Consider the following 23,408-nt stretch of genomic DNA (forward strand, 5'->3'; position numbering starts at 1 on the left):
CTCAGTGTTCTGAATTCTGGGAATGGAGTTGAGAGACGCCCTAACCTGGGGAGAAAACAGCAAAGACCTGATGAAGAGAGCACAGCAGAGGTTATATTTTCTGAGAATCCTCCGGATTCTCTCAAAGGACCTGTTGATGGCATTTTACCCTAGTACTGTTGAGAGTGTATTAACTTATGGTCTGTGTGTGTGGTTTGGGAGCTGCACTGTCAGGGAAAAGCCAATGCTGTCCAGGGTTGTGAAGACTGCGGAGAGAATAATTGGGTGCACTCTTCCCACCTTGGATCAAATCGATGCGTCCAGGTGTCAGAAGAAAGCTGCAGAGATAGCGCAGGATCATGCACACCCCGGAAATGATCTCTTTCAGCTTCTGCCTTCTGGAAGAAGGTATAAAGACCAGGACTAGCCACCTGAGAAACAGTTTCTACCCAAATGCGATTTTGGTTTTAAACACAGTGTAAGGTAGTCAATGCGACGCGGGTGGCGCTGTGAGTTAAACCACAGAGCCTAGGACTTGCCAATCAAAAGGTTGGCGGTTCGAATCCCCGCAACAGGGTGAGCTCCCGTTGCTCAGTCCCTGCTCCTGCCAACCTAGCAGTTCGAAAGCACATCAAAGTGCAAGTAGATAAATAGGTACCACTCCAGCGGGAAGGTAAATGGTGTTTCCATGCGCTGCTCTGGTTCGCCAGAAGCGGCTTAGTCATGCTGGCCACATGACCCGGAAGCTGTACGCCGGCTCCCTCGGCCAATAAAGCGAGATGAGCACCGCAACCCCAGAGTCAGCCACGACTGGACCTCATGGTCAGGGGTCCCTTTACCTTTACCTAAGGTAGTCTCTATAGGAGTATATTGTATTTAATTATGGGGTATCAGAGTTTTTAGGAGGCTAACCAGGCTGGGATAGCAGGGATAGCCGGCTTGTTGGTTTCTGAATGTCTGATGTAGATTTTCAATTTTGTTGTTCTGTATGGTAGAATGACAATAAATATTATTGTATCGTATCATCTCCAGGTAGCAGGGAACCCGGCCTGAAACCCTTGAGAGCTGCTGCCAGTCAGTGTAGGCCATACTGAGCTAGATGGAGCAATGATCTGACTCAGGATAAGGCAGCTTCCAATGTTCTTATGGCTCCTCCTCAGCCTAGTCCCTGACACTGAGTGAGCTGACACCTACATTGTATGGCGCTAGTGGCAGAGGAGCCTCTGGTGCTGATTGGCTTATTGCAGCCAACTAATCTGCATGGATTCCATGAATGGGCAGCATGGATTCCATGAATGAGAAGCAAAGTCAGGGCTTTGGGGCGGGTGTGTTGGCAATGGGTCCCTTGGTAGGGTGCAACCCCTGGAGCTGCCTTTGAACACCTCCAGGACTTCGCCTTGGATAGCTCAGTTCATAGAATCATAGAATTGTGAGTTGGAAGGGTCCCTGGAAGTCATCTAGTCCGACCCCTACAATGCAGGAATATGCAGTTGTCCTATAAGGAGTTTTTACCTGCAACCTTGGCATTAATAGCACTGCACTCAAACCAGCTGGGCTACCCAGGCTGGTTAGAGCATGGTGCTGATAACGCCAAGGTTACAGGTTTGATCCACGTTTTGGACACCTGCGAACAGTGCCTCGCAGCCTAGGACCCTCGTACCTACGGGACCACCTCTCCTGGTCTGCCCCACGGAGGACCTTAAGGTCCATAGATAGCAACACCCTAGTGGTCCCGGGCCCTAAGGAAGTTAGATTAGCTTCAACCAGAGCCAGGGCCTTCTCAGTGATGGCTCCAGCCTGGTGGAACGCTCTGTCTCATGAGACCACGACCCTGCAGGATCTGATTTCTTTCCGCAGGAGCTGTAAGACAGAGTTGTTCCGCCTGGCCTTTGGCCTGGAGCCAATTTGATTCCCTCCCCCTCTTTCTTTTTCCTTTCTCCTCCTGTGATGAGGCTGCATTTTAATACTTTAATGTTTCAATATTTTAATGTTGTCTTTTAATCTTGTTTTTAAGTAGTATTCATTCAACTTGTTTTTATTATTGCTTGTTAGCCGCCCTGAGCCCAGCCTTGGCTGGGGAGGGTGGGGTATAAATAAAAATTATTATTATTATTATTATTATTATTATTATTATTATTATTATTATTACAGTGGTACCTCGGGTTAAGAACTTAATTCGTTCCGGAGGTCCGTTCTTAACCTGAAACTGTTCTTAACCTGAAGCACCACTTTAGCTGTTCTCATCCTGAAGCAAAGTTCTTAACCCGAGGTACTATTTCTGGGTTAGCCGAGTCTATAACCTGAAGCGTCTGTAACCTGAAGGGTCTGTAACCCGAGGTACCACTGTATTCCTGCAGAGGCTTGGACTACAATTCTGTGATTCTCCTACAACGATGTATCACAAGGGACATCTTCTGAGTGATGATGACTCTCTGCCTGCTAAGCTTCCAAGAAATTTGGGGTGGCCCTGGAAACACGGTCAGAGCAGAAACAAGATTTCAGCCAATCTGGTTTACTCACTTCCCACCCTTCACTTGTGGGTTGGGAGCCAGAGTCGGCGATCTTTATCACCAACGTTTTCAATGTATACTTGGAAAACATGTCCGTGTGACGCACTCCTTCTTTCCCTTCCCTTTTATTCTTCCTTGAGCAAGCAAACGAGCGTTTAATATCTGGTGCCGTCAGAGTTCAGCGCAGACCGCAAAGGACAAAAGCCGACAGGCTTGGAAGCCCCTAAAAATAGCACAGCTCTTCTATTGTATTTCATCTGAATACATGTCACAACTCTCTTTTTATAGCCTCGCTGAACCTGATGTTTTTGTTGGCGGTTCAAACCCTGCGGACCAGAGAAGTCAGAGGAACGGCGGCCATAAAGACACCTCCTCTCTTTCTTCTTGAGGAATCCCATCTGTCCACAAAGACCTACTCTCAGCTCTGTTTCTTGGTCACTTTAGAGCATGACAGAAAAGTTGGGAGCTGAGCTCAAACGCCAACTCCCAACCTTCCATCCCTTCCCACGCAGGAAAAATTATTTATTTATTCATTTAAGCAATTAAAATTTAACTCATTACATTACTCTGCTTGGGGAGGGGGAATAAAAGAGTTTTACGAAACCCTCAGCTCCTGACACTGGTACTCCCCATTTGTAAGAACACTTTCCTACAGAACTTTCCAAGTCAGTGCTGTGCCCATTTCACAGAAACAGGAAGCAAGGGCATCAGAATTATTTCGGGGTTTTTTAAACAAAAACACCAAGGTGCACCTATCAGAGCCTAGTGCAAAATGGTGGTTAGGGGGCGGAGCCACACCCACGAATCGTACACCAGAATGACCTGCATTCTACAAGTCCAAATCTGTATTTGACATACGACACATCAGTTAATCTGGCCCCAAACTCTTAATACAGTATTGGTTAGCAGTGATGGAATCGGGTGGGGGGAGGAATAGAACAGATCAAAAACAACCAATTAATAATACTTGCATTCTGCAGACGAGGTTGAGCCATTAAAACAAGACCAGCCACGGCAAAATTTATTTTCACTTGCTGATGTTACACTATCAGGCATCAGAAATATTAATTATATTATTTGTACCCATCCCATCTGGCTGGATTGCCCCCTCCCCAATCTTCTACAGTCCACCCAGTAGATCATAATCTACCTTCCATCTGTTGGCTCCATTCTAGACTGTGGTTAGCCACCTCCTCTCAATTCATTTTGTAGCAAGAATGCAACGTGATCCCATTTGCCGCACCACAAATCCCTCTGGGCCACAGAGAAAGCGAAAGGAAAAAGTGCATTGGAACTCCGGATTCTTCCATCAAATTAACGCTCCACCGCTCATTATCCGTTTAATCATATTTGATCAGCCACTAAGCCAAACCACCTCACCCAGACCATGCAAAGGAGAAGAAGACATGTCTACTGAAATAGCTGGAAGTCCCACTGTCCTCGGGTACGCAGACCCAAGTCCCTCAGGAGCGGTCTTCACTTGCCGGACATGATCCGCAGGAATTCCTCGTAGTTCACCTGCCCATCTCCGTCCACGTCAGCCTCCTTGATCATGTCCTCCACCTCTTCGTCCGTCAACTTCTCACCTAGCTTGGTCATGATGTGGCGCAGCTCCGCAGCGCTGACGTAGCCGTTGCCATCCTTGTCGAAGACCCGAAAGGCGTTCCGGATTTCTTCCTCCCCATCGGAGTTCTGGATCTTCCTGGCCATCAAGGACAGGAACTCTGGGAAGTCCACAGTGCCGTTCCCATCAGCGTCCAGCTTATCGATCATTTCCTTGAGCTCGGCTTCTGTTGGGTTTTGCCCAAGAGACCTCATGACGGTGCCCAACTCGTTTGTGGTGATGGCACCATCTCCATCTTTGTCGAAGATCAGGAAGGCCTCCTTGAACTCAGCGATTTGCTCTTCCGAGAGATGTTCAGCCATGGCTTCCTCCTTGCTTCTGTCAACTTCCACGGTCGCCCAGTGACTGCCTTGGCGTTCTCCGGCGCAATGAAGAAGTTCTTCTCTTCCCTTTTTTGGGAGTTGCCCAAAGAACCGCGGGTGTCTTCTCTGGCCCTCGGCCCAGGGATGAGCCACAATTTGGGGAAAGGTTAGGCAACACCCAGGTGGAGCTCCTGCTGGAGCAAAGTGAATCACGGGGAAGTAGGAGATCCACACCCTTTTAAGTTACACAACCTGCCTGTCCCGTTTGGGTAGAAGAGGCCAGAAGGTAGCGAACATTATATTATTTTATTTTGGATTCCATGTAATTGGAGGAAGGGGAATCATGAAATTAGAAGTGTGGTTTTATAGGAAGGCCTTCATTTGGGGGCAAAAGCAGTTTGCAGAATCTTGGGATGCTAGAGGTAAAAGGGTTAAATTGTAAAGGACCCCCTGGATGGTTAAGTCCAGTCGAATTTGACTAGGGGGTGCAGCGCTCATCTTGGTTTTCAGGCCAAGGGAGCTGGCGTTTGTCCTCAGACAGCTTTCCAGCTCCAAAAACATCTTGGAGGTCCCAGGCCACAGGGAGGTAAGGCTGGTCTCAACCAGAGCCAGGGCCTTTTCGGCCATGGCCCCGATCTGGTGGAATGCTCTGGTCCAAGAGACTAGGGCCTTGCGGGACTTGACATCTTTCCGCAGGGCCTGCAAGTCAGAGCTGTTCCACCAGGCCTTTGGCCAAGGCACAGCCTGACCCCTCCTTTTGTAATCCTCATAGAACTCCAGCCCAATGGTTGCCATTAATTTGATTTGAACTGATTTTATAATGAATTGATTTTAGAATGCTGTATTATTTTTCATAGGGACGTGGGTGGCGCTGTGGATTAAAACACAGAGCCTAGGGCTTGCCGATCAGAAGGTCGGCGGTTCGAATCCCCGCGACGGGGTGAGCTCCCGTTGCTCGGTCCCTGCTCCTGCCAACCTAGCAGTTCAAAAGCACATAAAAGTGCAAGTAGATAAATAGGTACCACTCCGGCGGGAAGGTAAGCGGCTTAGTCATGCTGGCCACATGACCTGGAAGCTGTACGCCGGCTCCCTCAGCCAGTAAAGCGAGATGAGCGCTGCAACCCCAGAGTCGGCCACGACTGGACCTAATGGTCAGGGGTCCCTTTACCTTTACCTTTTTTATTTTACTGTTGTTTGCAACTCTGAGCTCGGCTTCAGCTGGGAAGGGCGGGATATAAATAAAATATTCTTATTATTATTTATTATGTGGCCAGCAGGACTAAACTGCTTCTGCCACAACAGGACACCGTGATGGAAGCCTGAGCGCATGGAAACGCCATTCACCTTCCCGCCAATAGATGACATAATAAGAGTTTATAACATTCGGCATGGCATGGGTGGAGAAAGGAATTTCATAAGTCTAGAATTTATAGGCATCCAAGGACGCGGAATGTTGGAAGATTCAGGACAGATCATTTAGCTTTGGAACTCCTGGCCTATTGAGATAAAGTACGGTACGTGCTTTCCTACTGGAGTCTCTTTGGCACCTGATAAAAAGGTTCTTGTTTAGACACGTCTACCCACATGCTTAGAAAGTTGGAATAATTTCAATCTTGTTTCAGTATGTTTTAATGCATGGTTTTGAATTTTCCCAGTTTTGCTGTTTTATCTTTTTGTAAACCGCTGGGACTTTAAAAAAAAAATTAATAGGTGTATACATTTTATGAAAGAAAGAAAGAAAGAAAGAAAGAAAGAAAGAAAGAAAGAAAGAAAGAAAGAAAGAAAGAAAGAAAGATAGATCTTCTCTTTTTATGAAGATTACCCGCTCTGGGATCCCACAGCTAATTCTCCCCTGGTCTCCTCACTGGCCCAAATAGGACTAATTTAGCAAGCTAGCCCTGGGGATCATCTAATGTTTATTGGATGGATTTCCCCCTAAATTGATTTTTGAATTCTGAATTTATTGTTATTCACGTTTATACTGTATTTTATGCTGTTTTGGTTGCATCAATTAAGTGTTTTAAATTTGTTGATAGCTGCCCTGAGCCCAGTTTTCTGAACCGGGAAGGGCGGGGTATAATTAAAAATCTATTATTATTATTATTATTATTATTATTATTATTATTATTATTATTCTCATAACACTAGTACTGTACTTGCAGACATTCACTGAAGCTGACTGTTGGGAGACCCGGGACAGAGGAAGAAAGTCCTTCTTCACACAGCACAGAGTTAAACTGCGGAACTCCCTCCCACAGGAAACTGGCCACCATTGGAGAAATTTTTGGATGGCTAATGGCTTCTGAATACCAGCTGATGGAAACTTCAGGAGAGGGAGAGTTGCTCTTGCACTCAGATCATGCTTGGAGGTTTCCCTAGAGGCACAAAATTGTTAGGGGTGCAAAATTTCCACACCCGGTGCTACCTCAATACAGCTGCAAGCTTCCGTCTCCAGGCTCCGTTGCAAACCAGGAAGCAACCTCTCCAGACAATGGAATGACTCTTCTTTTATGATCTCTGTGGTTTCGGTCTCCTGGGTGACACGGGCACCCACAGGCAGTGCTCCCTCCCTTTCCCTCCCTCCCACCATCCCCTCCACAAAGCCCCGGGCACTGGCAACCCACGCTATGCCACTGACCACCAGGATAATGTCACGCCTAGACCAGTTTTCCAGTGCTTCCTCTACAGCTGATGAGCTGCTGCTGCTGAAAACATAACTAAGTATATGGAGATTAAATTTGCATTCATTCAGGTGCTGCTTTTGACCTTTAAAGCCCTTCACGGCCTAGGACCCTTGTACCTACGGGACCGCCTCTCCCGGTATGCCCCACGGAGAGCCTCAAGGTCCATAAATACACCCTAGAGGTCCTGGGCCCTAAGGAAGTTAGATTAGCTTCAACCAGAGGCAGGGCCTTCTCAGTGATGGCTCCAGCCTGGTGGAACGCTCTGTCTCATGAGACCAGGGCCCTGCGGGATCTGATTTCTTTCTGCAGGGCCTGTAAGACAGAGTTGTTCCGCCTGGCCTTTGGCTTGGAGCCAATTTGATTCCCTCCCTCTCTTTCTTTTTCCTTTTTCCTCCTGGGATGAGGCTGCATTTTAATATCTTAATGTTTCAATATTTTAATGTTGTATTTTAATTTTGTTTTTAAGTTGTATTAATTCAACTTGTTTGTATTATTGCTTGTTAGCCGCCCTGAGCCCGGCCTTAATAAATAAAAATTATTTATTAATAAATAATAATAAAAATTATTATTATTATTACTCATTGCTCAATGCACTTTTGCATTCATTGCTCAATGCACTGGCCCATACTTCGCCAGTATGCGGCCCCTAGATGGCTGCCCAACAGGGAATTGGCCCTCGGGCCCTCATCCACGTGAGTACAACAAAGCGGCCTTCCTGTTCTCTGGATCTAATGTCCTCCTTCGCTCCCTCCCTGCCTCACTTCCTGGCAGGCTGTCTGGAGAAAAGATCTGGTGGCTCAGCGTGGTGCTTCTGATCTGACCATCATTTGTCATTTTAGTTTCTGGCCCCCAGATGGGATCATCTGTCACCCTCCGTCATTTTCCGTAGGAACCCAAAGGCCCCTGACAGAACGCGAGCCATTTGCTTTTCCTCCACCCTTCTCAGGGAATGTGTGTTTGGCTCAGAACTACTCTGAGATGGTTATTTTTCTCATGCGTCAAGTTGTTTGGGGTTGTCCGATGCTCTGAAACCACCATCTTGAGACTCAGAAGTGGAGCCTTGAAGCAAAATATCTCAAGGACTGCCTCTCCACATATGTCACAGACCTTGTGATCATCATCTGGGGCCTTTCTTCAAGTGCATCTTCCACAAGAGATCAGGAGAGCGGCAACCTGAGAACGGGGCCTTTTCTGTGGCGACTCCCCGTTTGTGGAATGCTCTACCCAGGGAGATTCACCTGGAGCGATCACTACAGATCTATAGTTGCCAGGCGAAAACATCCCTCTTTTCCCAGGCCTTTGGCTAGTTAAACATGGCCTTCTGACCTGTGGGAGGGTTGTTGTTTTTGTTTGTTACTATGGTTTGTATGTATGGTACGTATGGTATGGTATGTATCGGGATGCGGGTGGCGCTGTGGTCTAAACCACTGAGCCTCTTGGGCGTGCCGATCAGAAGGTCGGCGGTTCGAATCCCCGCAACGGGGTGAGCTCCCGTTGCTCGGTCCCAGCTCCTGCCAACCTAGCAGTTCAAAAGCACGTCAAAGTGCAAGTAGATAAATAGGTACCACTCCGGCGGGAAGGTAAATGGCGTTTCCATGCGCTGCTCTGGTTTTGGTGTCCCATTACGCCAGAAGCGGTTTAGTCATGCTGGCCACATGACCCAAAAAAACTGTCTGCGGACAAACGCCGGCTCCCTCAGCCTGTAAAGCGAGATGAGCGCCGCAACCGCAGTTGTCCGCAGCTGGACTTAACTGTCAGGCATCCTTTACCTTTATGGCATGTATTTTTGTGTTTTTATACAGTCATAACTCATGTTACGTTTGCTTCATGTTACCTTTTTTCAGGTTGCATCCTGCGGCGACCCAGAACTACTGGAAAGTGTTACTTCCGGGTTTCGCCGCTTGAGCATGCGCAGACGTGCAAAATGGCGTCGCGCGCATGCGCAGAAGCGGCAAATCGCAACCCGTGTGTGTGCAGACGCGCCGCTGCAGGTTGTGTTCCTTTCATGTTGCAAACGGGTCTCTGGAACGGAGAGGTACCACTGTATTCTAAACCACCCTGTGATCTTCGGATGAAGGGCAGTATAAACATTTAATAAATCAGAATAATGATTCTCCCTGGCTGAGATGGGTCCGTGCCCTAAGTTTCACTGGAAACCAAATTGCCTGTCAATTGCCTATGACTAAAGTTTGAACTGGAACGGGTAGATCTTCTGGCAAAAGGGCCAACCCAATTGCAAGGGAGGATCAAAGCTCAAAACCTCCTTGCCCTAGCTTACAAAGGCATGGGACCCAACCCTGGGAAGGTCTACTGCACAAGCACCCCTGAACTGAATGGGAGAATCTCCCAGGGGATTGCGCCCAGAGATGGAACTGCCAGGTGTTCTCCCAGGCAGCCAGCCCTGCCAAATAATAGACTCCACAACTGAAAAGAGTACCATGGATTTATTTTCCCCTGGGGCCTGAGACGTCAACATCTGTCCCAGATCTTTATTTTGGGTGTGTCTCCTTCAACCTGGCTGTGAGGAGGAAGACGCTTGAGAATGTTCCTTTGCAAGCTCCTCCAGTTCTCAGGTTGCAGTTCGGGGTATTAAGCGTCAACGGGGATGGTGGCGAGATGAATAGCATTTTTCTACAAATTTCAGCCAGCGGGTAAACCGAAGTCTCAGCTCCGCTGCAAAGAAAAAAGGGGGGGAAGAAAGAAATGGTAAAATACAGAATACAGTGGTACCTCAGGTTACAGACACTTCAGGCTACAGATACTTCAGGTTACAGACTCTGCTAACCCAGAAATAGTACCTCGGGTTAAGAACTTTGCAGTCCATGGGACTCTCAAGAGTCTCCTCCAGCACCATAACTCAAAAGCATCCATTCTTTGGCAATCAGCCTTCTTTATGGTCCAGCTCTCACTTCCATACATCACTACGGGAAAAACCAGAGCTTGAACTATACAGTGGTACCTTGGGTTACAGATGCTTACAGGTTACAGACTCATAGAATCATAGAATCATAGAGTTGGAAGAGACTCCAAGGGCCATCGAGTCCAACCCCCTGCCAAGCAGGAAACACCATCAGAGCACTCCTGACATCTGGTTGTCAAGCCTCTGCTTAAAGACCTCCAAAGAAGGAGACTCCACCACACTCCTTGGCAGCAAATTCCACTGTCCAACAGCTCTTACTGTCAGGAAGTTCTTCCTAATGTTTAGGTGGAATCTTCTTTCTTGTAGTTTGGAACCATTGCTCCGTGTCCGCTTCTCTGGAGCAGCAGAAAACAACCTTTCTCCCTCCTCTATGTGACATCCTTCTATATATTTGAACATGGCTATCATATCACCCCTTAACCTCCTCTTCTCCAGGCTAAACATGCCCAGCTCCCTTAGCCGTTCCTCATAAGGCATCGTTTCCAGGCCTTTGACCATTTTGGTTGCCCTCCTCTGGACTCCGCTAACCCAGAAATAGTACCTCGGGTTAAGAACTTTGCTTCAGGATGAGAATAGAAATTGTGCTCCGGTGGCAGCAGGAGGCCCCATTAGCTAAAGTCGTACCTCAGGTTAAGAACAGTTTCAGGTTAGGAACGGACCTCCAGAACGAATTAAGTTCTTAACCCAAGGTACTACTGTATGGTGAGGACTATTCGCCGACCCACTTGGAGTCATTATTATTATTATTGTTATTATTTATTGAATTTATATAGCGCCCTATACCTGGGGGTCTCAGGGTGGTTCACAGAATAAAATCACGATATAAAACCACAAAATACCTAATAAATATAAAAACAACAACCCAATAGCCCCCCAAACCCCCACATAGGGTGCAAATCAGATCAGTCAAAGGCCTGGTTAAAAAGGAACCTTTTTGCCTGGCGCCTAAAGGGGTATAATGAAGGCGCCAGATGAACTTCCCTGGGCATTCCACAGACGGGGAGCCACTGCAGAGAAGGCCCTGTTCTCGTGTTGCCACCCTCTGGACCTCTCGAGGAGGAGGCACACGAAGGAGGGTCTCAGAAGATGATCTCAGGGTCTGGGTAGGTTCATATGGAAAGAGGCGGTCCTTGACATATTGCGGTCCTGAGCCGTGTAAGGAATCATGGAGTCAGAAGGTCCTCGAGCCCAATCCCTGCAATGCAGTAATCTCAACTGAAGCATCCCTGTCCGATAGCTGTCCAAGTGTCCAAGAAAAAGCTAGCAAGAGCTTTCACACCGCAGACAGTAACGGAACAGCGGGGAACCCAAAGATCATCTGTTCGGGCCTCAGGGCCATCCTATGAGAAGGATACTACCGAATTGGATGCTATATTAAAAAATGTCCTTTAACATGCGTGTTAGAGACATGTAACTAGAAGCTGCTGGAGGGGCAGATAATGATTTTAATCACAGCAGGCAGAGTGGGGGAGTTTAACCCTTTCCGTCCCTCACCGCCGCTGCAATCCTGATGAAAAGGACCCCTCTGAAGCTGCTATTTGCACAGGAAGGACACACACACACAATCGGGTGCCAATGCGAAGAAGACACGTTCCGTCTCATGCCCGGTTTCGTCCTGGTAAAGCCTTTTGTAAGGCTGGAGCCGTGAGGAGAGCTCTGCAGGGCCAAAGCCCTACAGGACCGCCTCTCCTGGAATGTCCCACGGAAGACCTTACGGTCTTCAAACAAAAACATCTTGGAGGTCCCGGGCCACAGGGAGGTTAGGCTGGCCTCAACCAGAGCCAGGGCCTTTTCAGTACTGGCCCCGATCTGGTGGAACGCTCTGTCACAAGAGACTAGGGCCCTGAGGGACTTGACATCTTTCTGCAGGGCCTGCAAGACAGAGCTGTTCCACCAGGCCTTTGGCCAAGGCACAGTCTGACCCCCTCCTTTGGTAATCCTCATAGAACTCTAGCCCACTGGTTGCCATTAATTTGATTCTGAATTGATTTTAGAATGAATTGATTTTAGAATGCTGTGTTACTTTTATTGTTGTTAGCCGCTCTGAGCCCGGCTTTGGCTGGGAAGGGTGGGATATACCGTATTTTTCACTCTATAAGTCACACCAGACAACAAGACGCACCTAGTTTTTGGAGGAGGAAAACAAGAAAAAAATTATTCTGAATCTCAGAAGCCGGAACAGCAAGAGGGATCGCTGCGCAGTGAAAGCTTCTGTAATAGCTGCGCAGCCTGCATTCGCTCCATAAGACGCACACACATTTCCCCTTACTTTTTAGGAGGGAAAAAGTGAGTCTTATAGAGCAAAAAATACGGTAAATAATCATCATCATCATCATCATCATCATTAAGCAGAGTTCATCCCTCAGCCTGCTGTGGCCGGCCAACCGGGGGGATCCAGGTAAACCCACAAGCAAGACAGGGAGGCAACCAGTGGCGTAGTGTGGGGGGTGCAGGGGGGCCCGGCCGCACCGGGCGCAACATCTGGGGGTTAGGGTTAGGGGCGCACATCCACGGTTAGGGGGCGCAAATCCACAGGTTAGGAGGCGCAAATCCACGGGTTAGGGGGTGCAAATCCACGGGTTAGGGGGCGCAAATTACTTGCCTTGCCCCGGGTGCTGACAACCCACGCTACGCCACTGGAGGCAACATTACTCCCCATCCTCTCGTCCGAAGGCTCTACTGATGAGTGTTGCTCAAGCAGATCCTTAGGACTCCAACTCCCATCAGCCCCAGCCAGGGTAAGGCTGGCTATTAACAACGTGGGACCACTTCAGCTACGAGACGCATTCGCTGAGATTCCTGCCTTGCAGGGAGCTGGAATAGAGGACTTTGGGGTCCCTTCCAGTTCTACAATTCTATGAGATCACCTTGCCCCACATGAGCCCATTCAAACGCTTTGATTGGCATGGGTGCCACATACAGTGGTACCTCGGGTTAAGTACTTAATTTGTTCCGGAAGTCCCTTTTTAACCTGAAACTGTTCTTAACCTGAAGCACCACTTTAGCTAATGGGGCCTCCTGCTCCTGTTGTGCTGCTGGAGCACGATTTCTGTTCTCATCCTGAAGCAAAGTTCTTAACCTGAAGCACTATTTCTGGGTTAGCAGAGTCTGTAACCGGAAGCGTATGTAACCCGAGGTAATACTGTAATACCTGGTCCACATTTCTAATAGCTCGATAATTCAGCATGGCAGCAACTACACTTTGGAAGTCCCTGGCTATTGATTGGTGCCTTCACTGTACTCTTTTCGGTGTCTGCTAAAAACATCCTTGTTTAGACGAGCCTAGCAGTCAAAGTGCAAGTAGATAAATAGGTACCGCTCCGGTGGGAAGGTAAACGGTGTTTCCGTGCGCTGCTCTGGTTCGCCAGAAGCGGCTTAGTCATGCTGGCCACATGACCCGGAAGTTGTATGCCGGCTCCCTCGGCCAATAAAGTGAGATGAGCGCCACAACCCCAGAGTCGGCCACGACTGGACCTAATGGTCAGGGGTCCCTTTACCTTTACCCAGATTCTTAGAAAGTTGATGTGAATTTTAACCTGTCTCATCATTTTAATTTCTTGCAGGTTTTAAGCTACTGTTGTCAATTTCCCTTGATTTTACTGTTTTACCTTTACAGGCTGTTTTTTACAGTGTATAAATCTTATGAAATAAAACAAACAAAAAAAGTTGATTTTTGTTTTGTTTTGCTGTGCCTTTTTTTTTTTAAGCGACCATTGATATTTGTGTCTGTACCTCTGATATTTACATCAGGAAAATGGCATGGGAGGGGTTAAGCCTATCCTCTCTCCCCAAACCTCCTGCTCTGGTCAAACTCAGAGCCCTCAAAAACTGCGTGTTTCGGATTGTCGCCAGCCAAGCGTTACTCAAAGCAGATGCATCAAAATTCAGAGGCCAAAGTTAGTCACATCCATACATTTCACCCTCGGTTTTGGTCGTTCTTTAAAAGCTATTCTGTGCATCTCAAATATCTTGAAATGAAAGGTAGTTTGAGAGCTGAGAATTAGGCAGAGTAAAGAAGAAAGAGAGAAGGCCAGCAAGAAACACATTTCTGATTCTGCCCAATTTTCATCCCAAAATGGGATATATAGCATATTTCCACATTTTTTCTCAGAGAAACCCATGATAAAGTGCTGACAGATATATGCCTAATACATACATTTTTGCTAAGCAACTTCTAATATAATGCATCTTTGCATCTCGTCATTTTCAGGAGTTTGCATTGCTTGGTTGGGGCAAGAAAAACAGAATGCAAAATTCGGAGAAGCGCAAATTTCAAAGAATGGTACGTATTGAATTGAATTCCTGCCCTGTCCCTAAGAGATGGCTCCCTGCCCGTGGTCACATCTCCCCTCTTCCCTCATCCTTCATTCATGCATCACTGCCAAACTCTTGAACTGGAAGTTCCTCAGGGCAGAGAACTATCCTGCAACTGTGCATTTAATGTGAGATTAACCTGTACCTAGAATGCAGGGCCTCGGGGGTCTCTGGCCACCATCAGCTTCTCAAACTCCTCGTAGGTGACTTTCCCATCCGAGTTGGCGTCCACCTGTCTCATCATCTCCTCCACCTTCTCGTCCGTGAACGTCTCCCTCAGGTGGACCAGCACATGCTCGAGGGAGCGCATGACTTCTCCCAGCTCCGACGAAGTAATCACCCCGTCGCCGTCCGTGTCAAAATGTGTGAAGGCCTCTTTGACCACGTCGAGTTCTGCTTCTGTGAACCGGTAAGCCATGGCGTGTCCGTCCTCTGCCCAGCACAACCTCTCTCTCTCGTCTCCAGGAAATCACTCTCTCGTTATCCCTGCTGAAATGGGAAAATCCAGCGTCTGTCGGAAGGAGGAGATGATGAAGGGCCGGATTGCTTCGGTCCACACCCTGGCCTGAAGAAGGATCTACTTGTTTGTGGTGAAACCAGTCAGAGGAACAGCTTTGCCCCAGTGTAGGTCGGGCTCTTATAGGGTTGGCAGACTAGGTGATGCTCCACTATTGACATCCGTCATCTCTGCAACTTCAAGGAATGCAAATCGGGTGGAGCTCTTGCACGTCGCAACTTTCATCGCATTATCCGTCCGGTTTCGTGACATCAGCACAAAGCCCTGAGGTCTCCCTAGTTGATTTTGTGGGTGTGTGGGTGTTTGTGTGATAAATGCACCGTTCGCATAGGTGTCAACCGTCCCTTATTTGGTGGGAAACTCCCTTATCCCAGCGCCGTGTCCCGCTGCTGTCCCTTATTAATGATGTCGCTTAAATTTCCTGGGTTTCAAAGGAAGCAGCTCCTTTCCCTCCCTCCCTGCCGGCCAGGGAGGAGGGAGGCTCCAGCTGTGTTGCTTGGCTACGTTGCTCGCCCAATCAGGAGTCAAAGAACGACTGGGGGGTGGAGCTTGCCTGCCTTATGCCGATCAAATCGGCCGCGTTGCCTGGGGACTCGCCTTTGCTCAGTGCTTCCCAGCGGAGAGGTGACGGTGGTTTCCCTTGCTGCATCCCCTTTGCCGGGTTGCTGTGCTGTGGGAACCACTGCTTGGGGCTTTGTTTGGCTGCTGGCTGGGTTTTCTGCCTTTGGCTCGGAGGGGCTCAGAAGTTGAACATACCTGTGTTTGGGAAATCCCTTATTTTGGCTGCTGATCCCTTATTTTCAAGGCTGCTGGTCCCTTATTTTCAAATCTGTAAGTTGACAGCTGTGATAGGAACTTAGGAGTCGAACCGACGGTATTCGTCTCAGAGAATCGCAGAATTGCATTCTTTTCTGGTGTGGAAAGAATGCAGTCTGTCACTGAGCTACGTAGGCCAAATATTAATCCTCCACACAGTGATTCTGCTGCAGATGCAACACATTTTCTCAACTCTCAAGAAGCACCGTTTTACTGACAAGGAAAACGCAGTTCCCTTTCTAGCTAGTCCATTGCTATTGCTGATCCTTCACTCACAGTTTGGTGATGGACTTGACATCAGGTGTTTGGGTTTTTTTTTAAAAGGATTGGGCAAATTCATGGAGGATTAGGCTACTGATGGTTGCTATGTGCAGAGGCAGTGTACCTCTCAGTGCCAGGTACTGATGGAATGCATTGGTTCCTTCACACCCTGAGATTCTAGGAAGCATATGAGATGAAGAACAATGGACCTCTATAATTATGTCCTTATTGTAAGGACACATAATTATTTCCTTATTATGCTTTTTATAATTGCATCCTTATTATGACCACAATGTGAAGTGTTGATCTCATCCACCCTCCTAGACCCATATTGGAAAGGGATATCACTGATGACAACTTACATTGCCCTTCCTCCTGTCTGCAATAATCTCAGACCTTTAAGAATTTAATTTTAATTAAATTTTAATTAAATTTTCTGTTTTACAATTCAAGATACTCATTTTCACACCCTTAAAATACCAGTGACTTCCCTCCTTCTCTTTCCATGGTTCATTTTACATATCATAAATCCCGGCATATTTTACAGAAACTATACCATTCAGTATTCCATTATTACATCCATCATAACTTATTTACCCTATTGAATTTATCTTAATGCTGCCAGCGTTTTCAGCCGTACACAGTCATTTCCCATATATTCAATAAACGTTTTCCAATCTTCTCTAAACATATGTTCTTCTTGTTGGGTTATTCTATATATATTCTATATTCGCTTATTCTGGGAAGCGCTGAGCAAAGGCGAGTCCCCAGGCAACGCGGCCGATTTGATTGGCAGAAGGCATGCAAGCTCCCACCCCCCAGTCGTTCTTAGTCTCCTTATTGGGTGAGCAACGCAGCCAAGCAACCCAGTTGGAGCCTCCCTCCTCCCTGGCCGGCAGGGAGGGAGGGAGAGGAGCTGCTTCCTTTGAAACCCAGGAAATTTAAGGGACATCATCAGTAAGGGACAGCAGCGGGACATGGGCGCTGGGATAAGGGAGTTTCCCACCAAATAAGGGACGCTTGACAGCTATGCGCCTGTGGCTACATCAAGACAGTGCCCCCTCTATTCTAGCATCCCGTTCCTACAGCAGCCAGCCAAAAGTGGCGCCTGAGTGCAACAGCTCTTTGGAAGTTAGTGAATGAGCAACAAGGATCCAGTGCTTGCCCTCCTCAGATTTGCCCTGTTGAAATACTTTGATTCCTGCATTACAGGGGCTGGACTAGAACGGCCCGTCCAACTCTACAATTCATTGTTTCCCATTGCTAACGGTGTCCCATTCATTTAAGTGTGTCTGCCCTGAATGCAACTTGTTGTTGTTGTTGTTGAGTTGTTTAGTCGTGTACGACTCTTCGTGACCCCCTGGACCAGAGCATGCCAGGCACTCCTGTATTCCACTGCCTCCCGCAGTTCGGTCAAACTCATGCTGGTAGCTTCGAGAACACTGTCCCACCATCTCGTCCTCTGTCATCCCCTTCTCCTTGTGCCCTCCATCTTTCCCAACAAGGGTCTTTTCCAGGGAGTCTTCTCTTCTCATGAGGTGGCCAAAGTCTTGGAGCCTCAGCTTCACGATCTGTCCTTCCAGTGAGCACTCAGGGCTGATTTCCTTCAGAATGGAGAGGTTGGATCTTCTTGCAGTCCATGGGACTCTCAAGAGTCTCCTCCAGCACCAGAATTCAAAAGCATCCATTCTTCGGTGATCAGCCTTCTTTATGGTCCAGCTCTCACTTCCATACATCACTACTGGGAAAACCATGGCTTGAACTATACGGACCTTTGTTGGCAAGGTGATGTTTCTGCTTTTTAAGATGCTGTCTAGGTTTGTCATTGCTTTTCTCCCAAGAAGCAGGCGTCTTTTAATTTCTTGGCTGCTGTCACCATCTGCTGTGATCATGGAGCCCAAGAAAGTAAAATTTCTCACTGCCTTAGAATGCAACTTAGATGGATATAAACCACAGGAAAAAAGGCAACTGAGTCCGGCTGTTGGCCCATTGAGCTTGATATTGCCCACACTGACTGGCAGAAGCTCTCCAGGGTTTCAGGCCCCAGTCCTCCCCACCCCTGCCTGGTGATGCTGGTGGAATGGAGCTGCGATCTTCTACACTCAAAGTGGATGCTCTGCTGCTTAGCTATGGAGACCTGCAGGATCAGGCCAGTGGCAGTGCAGCACCCTGTTCACGCAGCAGCCAACCAAACGCCCGTGGGAAACCCACAAGCAGGATTCGAACACAAGATCCCTCTTCAACGCTTGTTTAAATTACTGGATTGAGCCGAGATGGCAAAGCTGACATGCCTAATCAGAGAAAAGCCTTTGGCAACATTTACTAAAGATGGGGGGGGGGGGGAATCTTATTTTTTTTGCACAAAAAAGAAAAAATAAGTCATTATATTTTGGGTTGAGGATTGAAGATAATGTTGGCATATAGAAAGCAGTTTTGCTGGCTGTTTGGATGTGTTGAATAATTTTTATATACAACTGACAGATGAAGAATCGGAAGTTCTCTCTTTTTTTCTCTTTTCCTCTTGCTTTCTCTTTTCCCTTTTTTCATTTTCTCCTTCCTCTATTTCCCTATTCTCTCTCTCTCTCTCTCTCTCTCTCTCTCTCTCTCTCTCTCTCTCTCTCTCTCTCTCTCTCTCTCTCTCTTGGTTTGTGTTTTCGCTTAGATTAGGTTTCCAGTTTCAACAAAAAGAGATTTGGTCATAAACTTTGTATTCCTTTTCCCCCAGATCTTAATAAAACCGATTCAAAAATAAAATAAAAAACAGCCCTCTCCCCTCCTGTGGATTCCAGGAACTGGCATTTAGAAACACTGTTTGCTGCCTCCAGCAGTTTGAGAAGCCTCTCACATTTGCTGAGTTGCAGAGAAACGGAGTGCAGGCGGCGCTTTGTCCAGTTTAATTGTCAAATTTCTCCTGCCTGCTACACCACCACCTTCCCAGGAAGGAAGGCTTCTGGTTAGGCAAAAGAAAAAGTGAGAGCACAGAGGAGGGAAACGAATGACTACTAAGGGAAAGTGCAATTTGCGGAGCTCCACGGAGCTCCCTGCGAATTAAACAAGGAGCTCCACGAATTAGTGGTCATCGTTGGCCACCGTAAAGTCTACAGGCCTGTGCCAGTACCTGCTCATGCCCATCTCTGTATCACCCTGGCTTTTCTTATTCCTCCTTTCCCTTTGTTCTCTCTCCAATTGAGTTTTGGGACTGTAGGCACCTTGGGGCAGGGAACTGCCTCCTGCACCCCACCGCAAAGCAATGTACCGCTGTGAAAAATGCAATGGTTCGAAGCTTCTGGGAAATGATATATAACAAGATGAAAAAGACGTTGAAATATACATTTATTAAGAAACCAGAAGGCTTTTTACTTGGCATTGTAGGAGATGATATTAACAGACAGGATTGTAAGTTGTTTTTATATGCAATGACGGCGGCAAGAATATTATTGGCACAAAAATGAAAGCAAGAAGAACTACCGAAATTGATGGACTATGCAGAATTAGATAAACTAACAGGAAGGATTCGAAACCTGCGGGACCAGACATTCTTAGAAGACTGGAGTAAATATATGAGGACTATTTGAAAATATTGCAAGTAAGATTATGAGGAGAATTATTAGTTAGTGATAATTAAGAGTGACAGAGAAATTAAGAAATGCAGAAGAACGGAAAATCATCAGAGGTGTTGACAGAAGTCAAAAACATTGTATAAGAAAAGCAGTTATATTATATGAATGTTGGAAATGATATGTTAAAAAGCTAATAAGAAATATTTTTAAAAGAAAATTGCAATGGTTTGTTACCTAGGCCCTTCACTTCTCCATCATCACCCGCACAAACTCTTCATAGTTGACTCTCCCGTCTCCGTCCACATCGGCCTCCTTGATCATCTCGTCCACTTCTTCGTCCGTCAGCTTCTCCCCCAGGTTGGTCATGACATGGCGCAGCTCCGCCGTGCTGATGTAGCCGTTCCCGTCCTTGTCGAAGACCCGGAAGGCTTCCCTGATCTCCTCCTCGCTGTCGGAATCCTTTGACTGCTTGGCCATCAGCGAGAGGAACTCGGCAAAGTCCACCGTGCCGCTGCCATTGGCGTCCACCTGGTCGATCATGCTCTGCAGCTCTGCTTCGGTGGGGTTGTGGCCCAGGGAGCGCATGACGGTGCCCAGCTCCTTGGTGGTGATGGCACCGTCGCCATCTTTGTCAAAGAGCGAGAAGGCCTCTTTGTACTCGGTGAGTTGCTCCTCCGTGAGCCGCTGAGCCATGCTGCTGCCTCCAATCTCACAAGAAGCAACCTCGCTCTTTCTCTCAGTCTCAGTTGTGATCCCTGCCGAAACAGGAAAAGCTAGCATGGTGTAAGGGCGTTGAGTGATGTCAGCCCACACCCTCATTCGTGGCCTAAGGCCTGGCTTTAGATCTTGCTCCTTTCTGGAGAAACCTGCTGAGAAGATAGACTCATCAGGCGTGGTCTGGTGCCAGAGATGGAGGGTGCTCCTCAGGGAGGGGCCGTAGCTCAGTGAGAAGATCATCTGCCTAGCAAGCAGAAGGTCTAAGGTTCAGTTCCCACTGACATCTCCAGGAAGGGCTGAGAGGGACTCCTTTGAGCTAAAAGCACCGGTTCGTTACTGTGACTGGCCATAGTTCTAGGATCACAGAACTGTAGAGTTGGAACGGCCCTTGAGGGCATCTATTCCAAGCCCTTGCAGTGCAGGAATCTCAATAATAATAATAATAATAATAATAATAATAATAATAATAATAATAATAATTTATTTGTACCCCGCCCATCTGGCTGGGTTTCCCCAGCCACTCTGGGCAGCTTCCGACTAAGACCCAAAATACACTAAGATGTCACACATTAAAAACTTCCCTGAACAGGGCTGCCTTCAGATGTTTTCTGAATGTCAGGTAGTTGTTTATCTTTTTGACATCTGACGGGAGGCTGTTCCACAGGGTGGGCGCCACCACTGAGAAGGCCCTCTGCCTAGTTCCCTGTAACCTGGCTTCTTGCAGGGAGGGAACTGCCAGAAGGCCCTCAGCACTGGACCTCAGCGTCCGGGCAGAATGATAGGGGGTAGAGACGCTCTTTCAGGTATACTGGGCCGAGGCGAAGCTGAACAATATAACACAACACGATGGCTACTAACAATGGCACTAAACACTATTTATAGACTAATGCGAATGGTCAGAAATTGCAACCAAAGTCTCTAAATCTTCTTCTCCAGTCGCGGTAGAATAATTCAAAAGTTCGATATGTACGTAATCTGTCACCGAATATTGCCAGAACAGAGTTTCCAGATAACCAATCTGTTTTGCTCAGTGCTTCATGAGCCTATCTTGTCTATTCTTCATCAGCCAGACTTGTAAGAAGTAATATGAGAAGGATCCAGTTTTATTTCTTTACAAGACAATCTTGCAGTATCATATGAGCACTGATCCAGAGCATATTTTCTACAGCGTTTATATTTGCTTACATATAAGATTGGCAAAGAAGCAAAGCAGCTAGTAAGCCTGATCTTTATTGAACTGTTGCAACAGGGTGCTCCCCTCACACGCAGGAGAGGAGGAAGAACCCAGAACAAAAGTGTGCCTGCCCTTATATAGACATTTTAAATTGCCCGCCCTGGAGTCCAAGACAACCCCCAGAAACATCAAAGCTACATCACAGAAAAGGTGGTCTACAGCAGAAATCTTAGTGGGTTGTTTATCTCTTGTTTGGCAAGTTACCTGTTAATGCTTACTTGATTGGATACCCTGTGGAGCCTGGCCAGTCTTTTGTAATGATGAATACTTAGTTCCTGAGCCAGGTCATAAAGGTAAAGGGACCCCTGACCATTAGGTCCAGTCGTGGCCGACTCTGGGGTTGCGGCGCTCATCTCGCTTTATTGGCCGATGGAGCAGACGTACAGCTTCCGGGTCATGTGGCCAGCATGACTAAGCCGCTTCTGGCGAACCAGAGCAGTGCACGGAAACCCCGTTTACCTTCCTGCCGGAGCGGTACCTATTTATCTACTTGCACTATGGTCATAGGTTCACCCTATTCATACACAGACATACCCTTAAGACAGGATTTGTGAAGGAAAAGACAATGGGGAGGCTTTTCCATTTGACTTTGCAGAGCAAACATTTGGTCAGTTTGGGAGTCCAAAACGGTTCCAGGACTGTTTTCCTGTGATGCTTCAGACATGTGGTTTATATGTTTATGTAGATGTTTGCTTGGTACATTTATTATATATGCAATACATTAATTTTGTTTATTTCACAGGGGAACCTGCCCCCCCCAATTGTCTGCTACTCTTCTGATGACTTAAACATTCTGTTTTCCCAAAGCAAGAGACCTGCTCCATCAAGAGGGGGAAGAGGCAAGGAGGAACATCCGAAGGAAAACAAAGCAACTTCATATCATATGATTCCAGCGCTCCACCCCTCCGTTACACGGGGAAAACACTTTGGGCTGCGTGGAAATTTCCAGGGGTCGAGACCCCCCCCCCTGTGACGCAGTGTTTTGTTTGTTTGTCTGTTTGCTTTCCCAACCCCTCCACCTGGGAGCAAATCTCTGAAGCAAGCTGCAAAGGGTTTGTTGCAGGAATTTATGTATAGCTTGGGGGGGTTTGCCCCTCCAGCAGATATCATGCACATGCAGCCCACTACCTAAACCAGCACAATCACTTTTGTGACTTTTGTGATTTCTCCCCACAAAACACTTCATCACAGTTTCTTCCTGTCTATTCAAAGCGCCTTTGCTGCACGATACCAAATGTAAGAATTCACTGATCAATGTCTCTATGTACTGGCTTACTGGGAAAACTTCAGAAATTCATATAGACATGTGAGTTCAGCTACTCAGCAGCCCCTCTGCCTGAGGGATAATCCCTGGCATCCTGATACCTGAGTGCCAGACAGGTAGCCATTCCAGAAAGAACCAACCCAGATGAAGACAAAAGGGTGGGATGAACTTGGCTGGGAAACAGGGAAATGTAAATATCTCTTTTGTTACACTTGATGGGTGTTTAGTGGAGGGCAAGGGGAACCATGGGGCAGGGTCCAGGATGCTCAGATTACTGCCACCAGACCTCCCCTTTCATGACGTAATCATGATGTATTAGTGATGTAGTTTAGGGGGGTGTAACATGGGGATTCTCTTTTGTTCGGGGCTTTCATCTTGTTCCACCTGGTGGCAGGTGGGAGTCCTGTCACGACAGTCTTCAATAAAGACCAAGCCTACTGGCTGCTGTTTTGCTCTGGTATTCCTGGCTGGTGTCCTTGTTTTTTGTCCAAGGGAGCCCTCAAACTTCTCCGTTAACAGGTTTTAGATCAGCAACTCCTGAGGACCAGCCAGGTTCAGGCTACGGTTGCCAACTTTCAAATCAGCTTGGGCAGCTGCGTCTTTCACAGCAGTTTGAACAGCAGGGATTTCACAGCACAGGTGTTAAGTGTCTCTTGCCCCTGGGAAATTGCCTGGGAGTGAACACAACCCTCTGATAGTTTCTCCA

At 47.4% G+C, this 23,408-nt stretch overlaps 1 protein-coding gene and 1 pseudogene across 2 annotated transcripts; both read right to left on the reverse strand.

The window, feature by feature from the left end:
* Positions 1-3,471: 3,471 nt before the first annotated feature.
* Positions 3,472-4,552, reverse strand: LOC309378822 (calmodulin pseudogene; annotated as a pseudogene). The gene has a single exon. The product of its transcript is annotated as a calmodulin pseudogene (transcript).
* A 4,972-nt stretch (positions 4,553-9,524) lies between these two features.
* LOC309378820 (neo-calmodulin) lies at positions 9,525-20,226 on the reverse strand. Its single transcript, XM_081927525.1, has 2 exons — positions 19,722-20,226; positions 9,525-9,772 (listed from the first exon to the last, which is right to left on the reverse strand). The coding sequence occupies exon 1, from the start codon at positions 20,178-20,180 to the stop codon at positions 19,731-19,733; it is 450 nt and encodes a 149-aa protein (XP_081783651.1). The 5' UTR covers positions 20,181-20,226; the 3' UTR covers positions 9,525-9,772; positions 19,722-19,730.
* Between the last annotated feature and the right edge of the window lie 3,182 nt (positions 20,227-23,408).

Source organism: Podarcis melisellensis (genome assembly GCF_964234715.1).
Source record: "Podarcis melisellensis genome assembly, chromosome: 10".
In the NCBI taxonomy this organism is placed as follows: Eukaryota; Metazoa; Chordata; class Lepidosauria; order Squamata; family Lacertidae; genus Podarcis; species Podarcis melisellensis.

Excerpts from the sequence above, each read along its gene's own strand:
- LOC309378820 (XM_081927525.1), bottom strand. The coding sequence starts at position 20,180 with ATGGCTCAGCGGCTCACGGAGGAGCAACTCACCGAGTACAAAGAGGCC.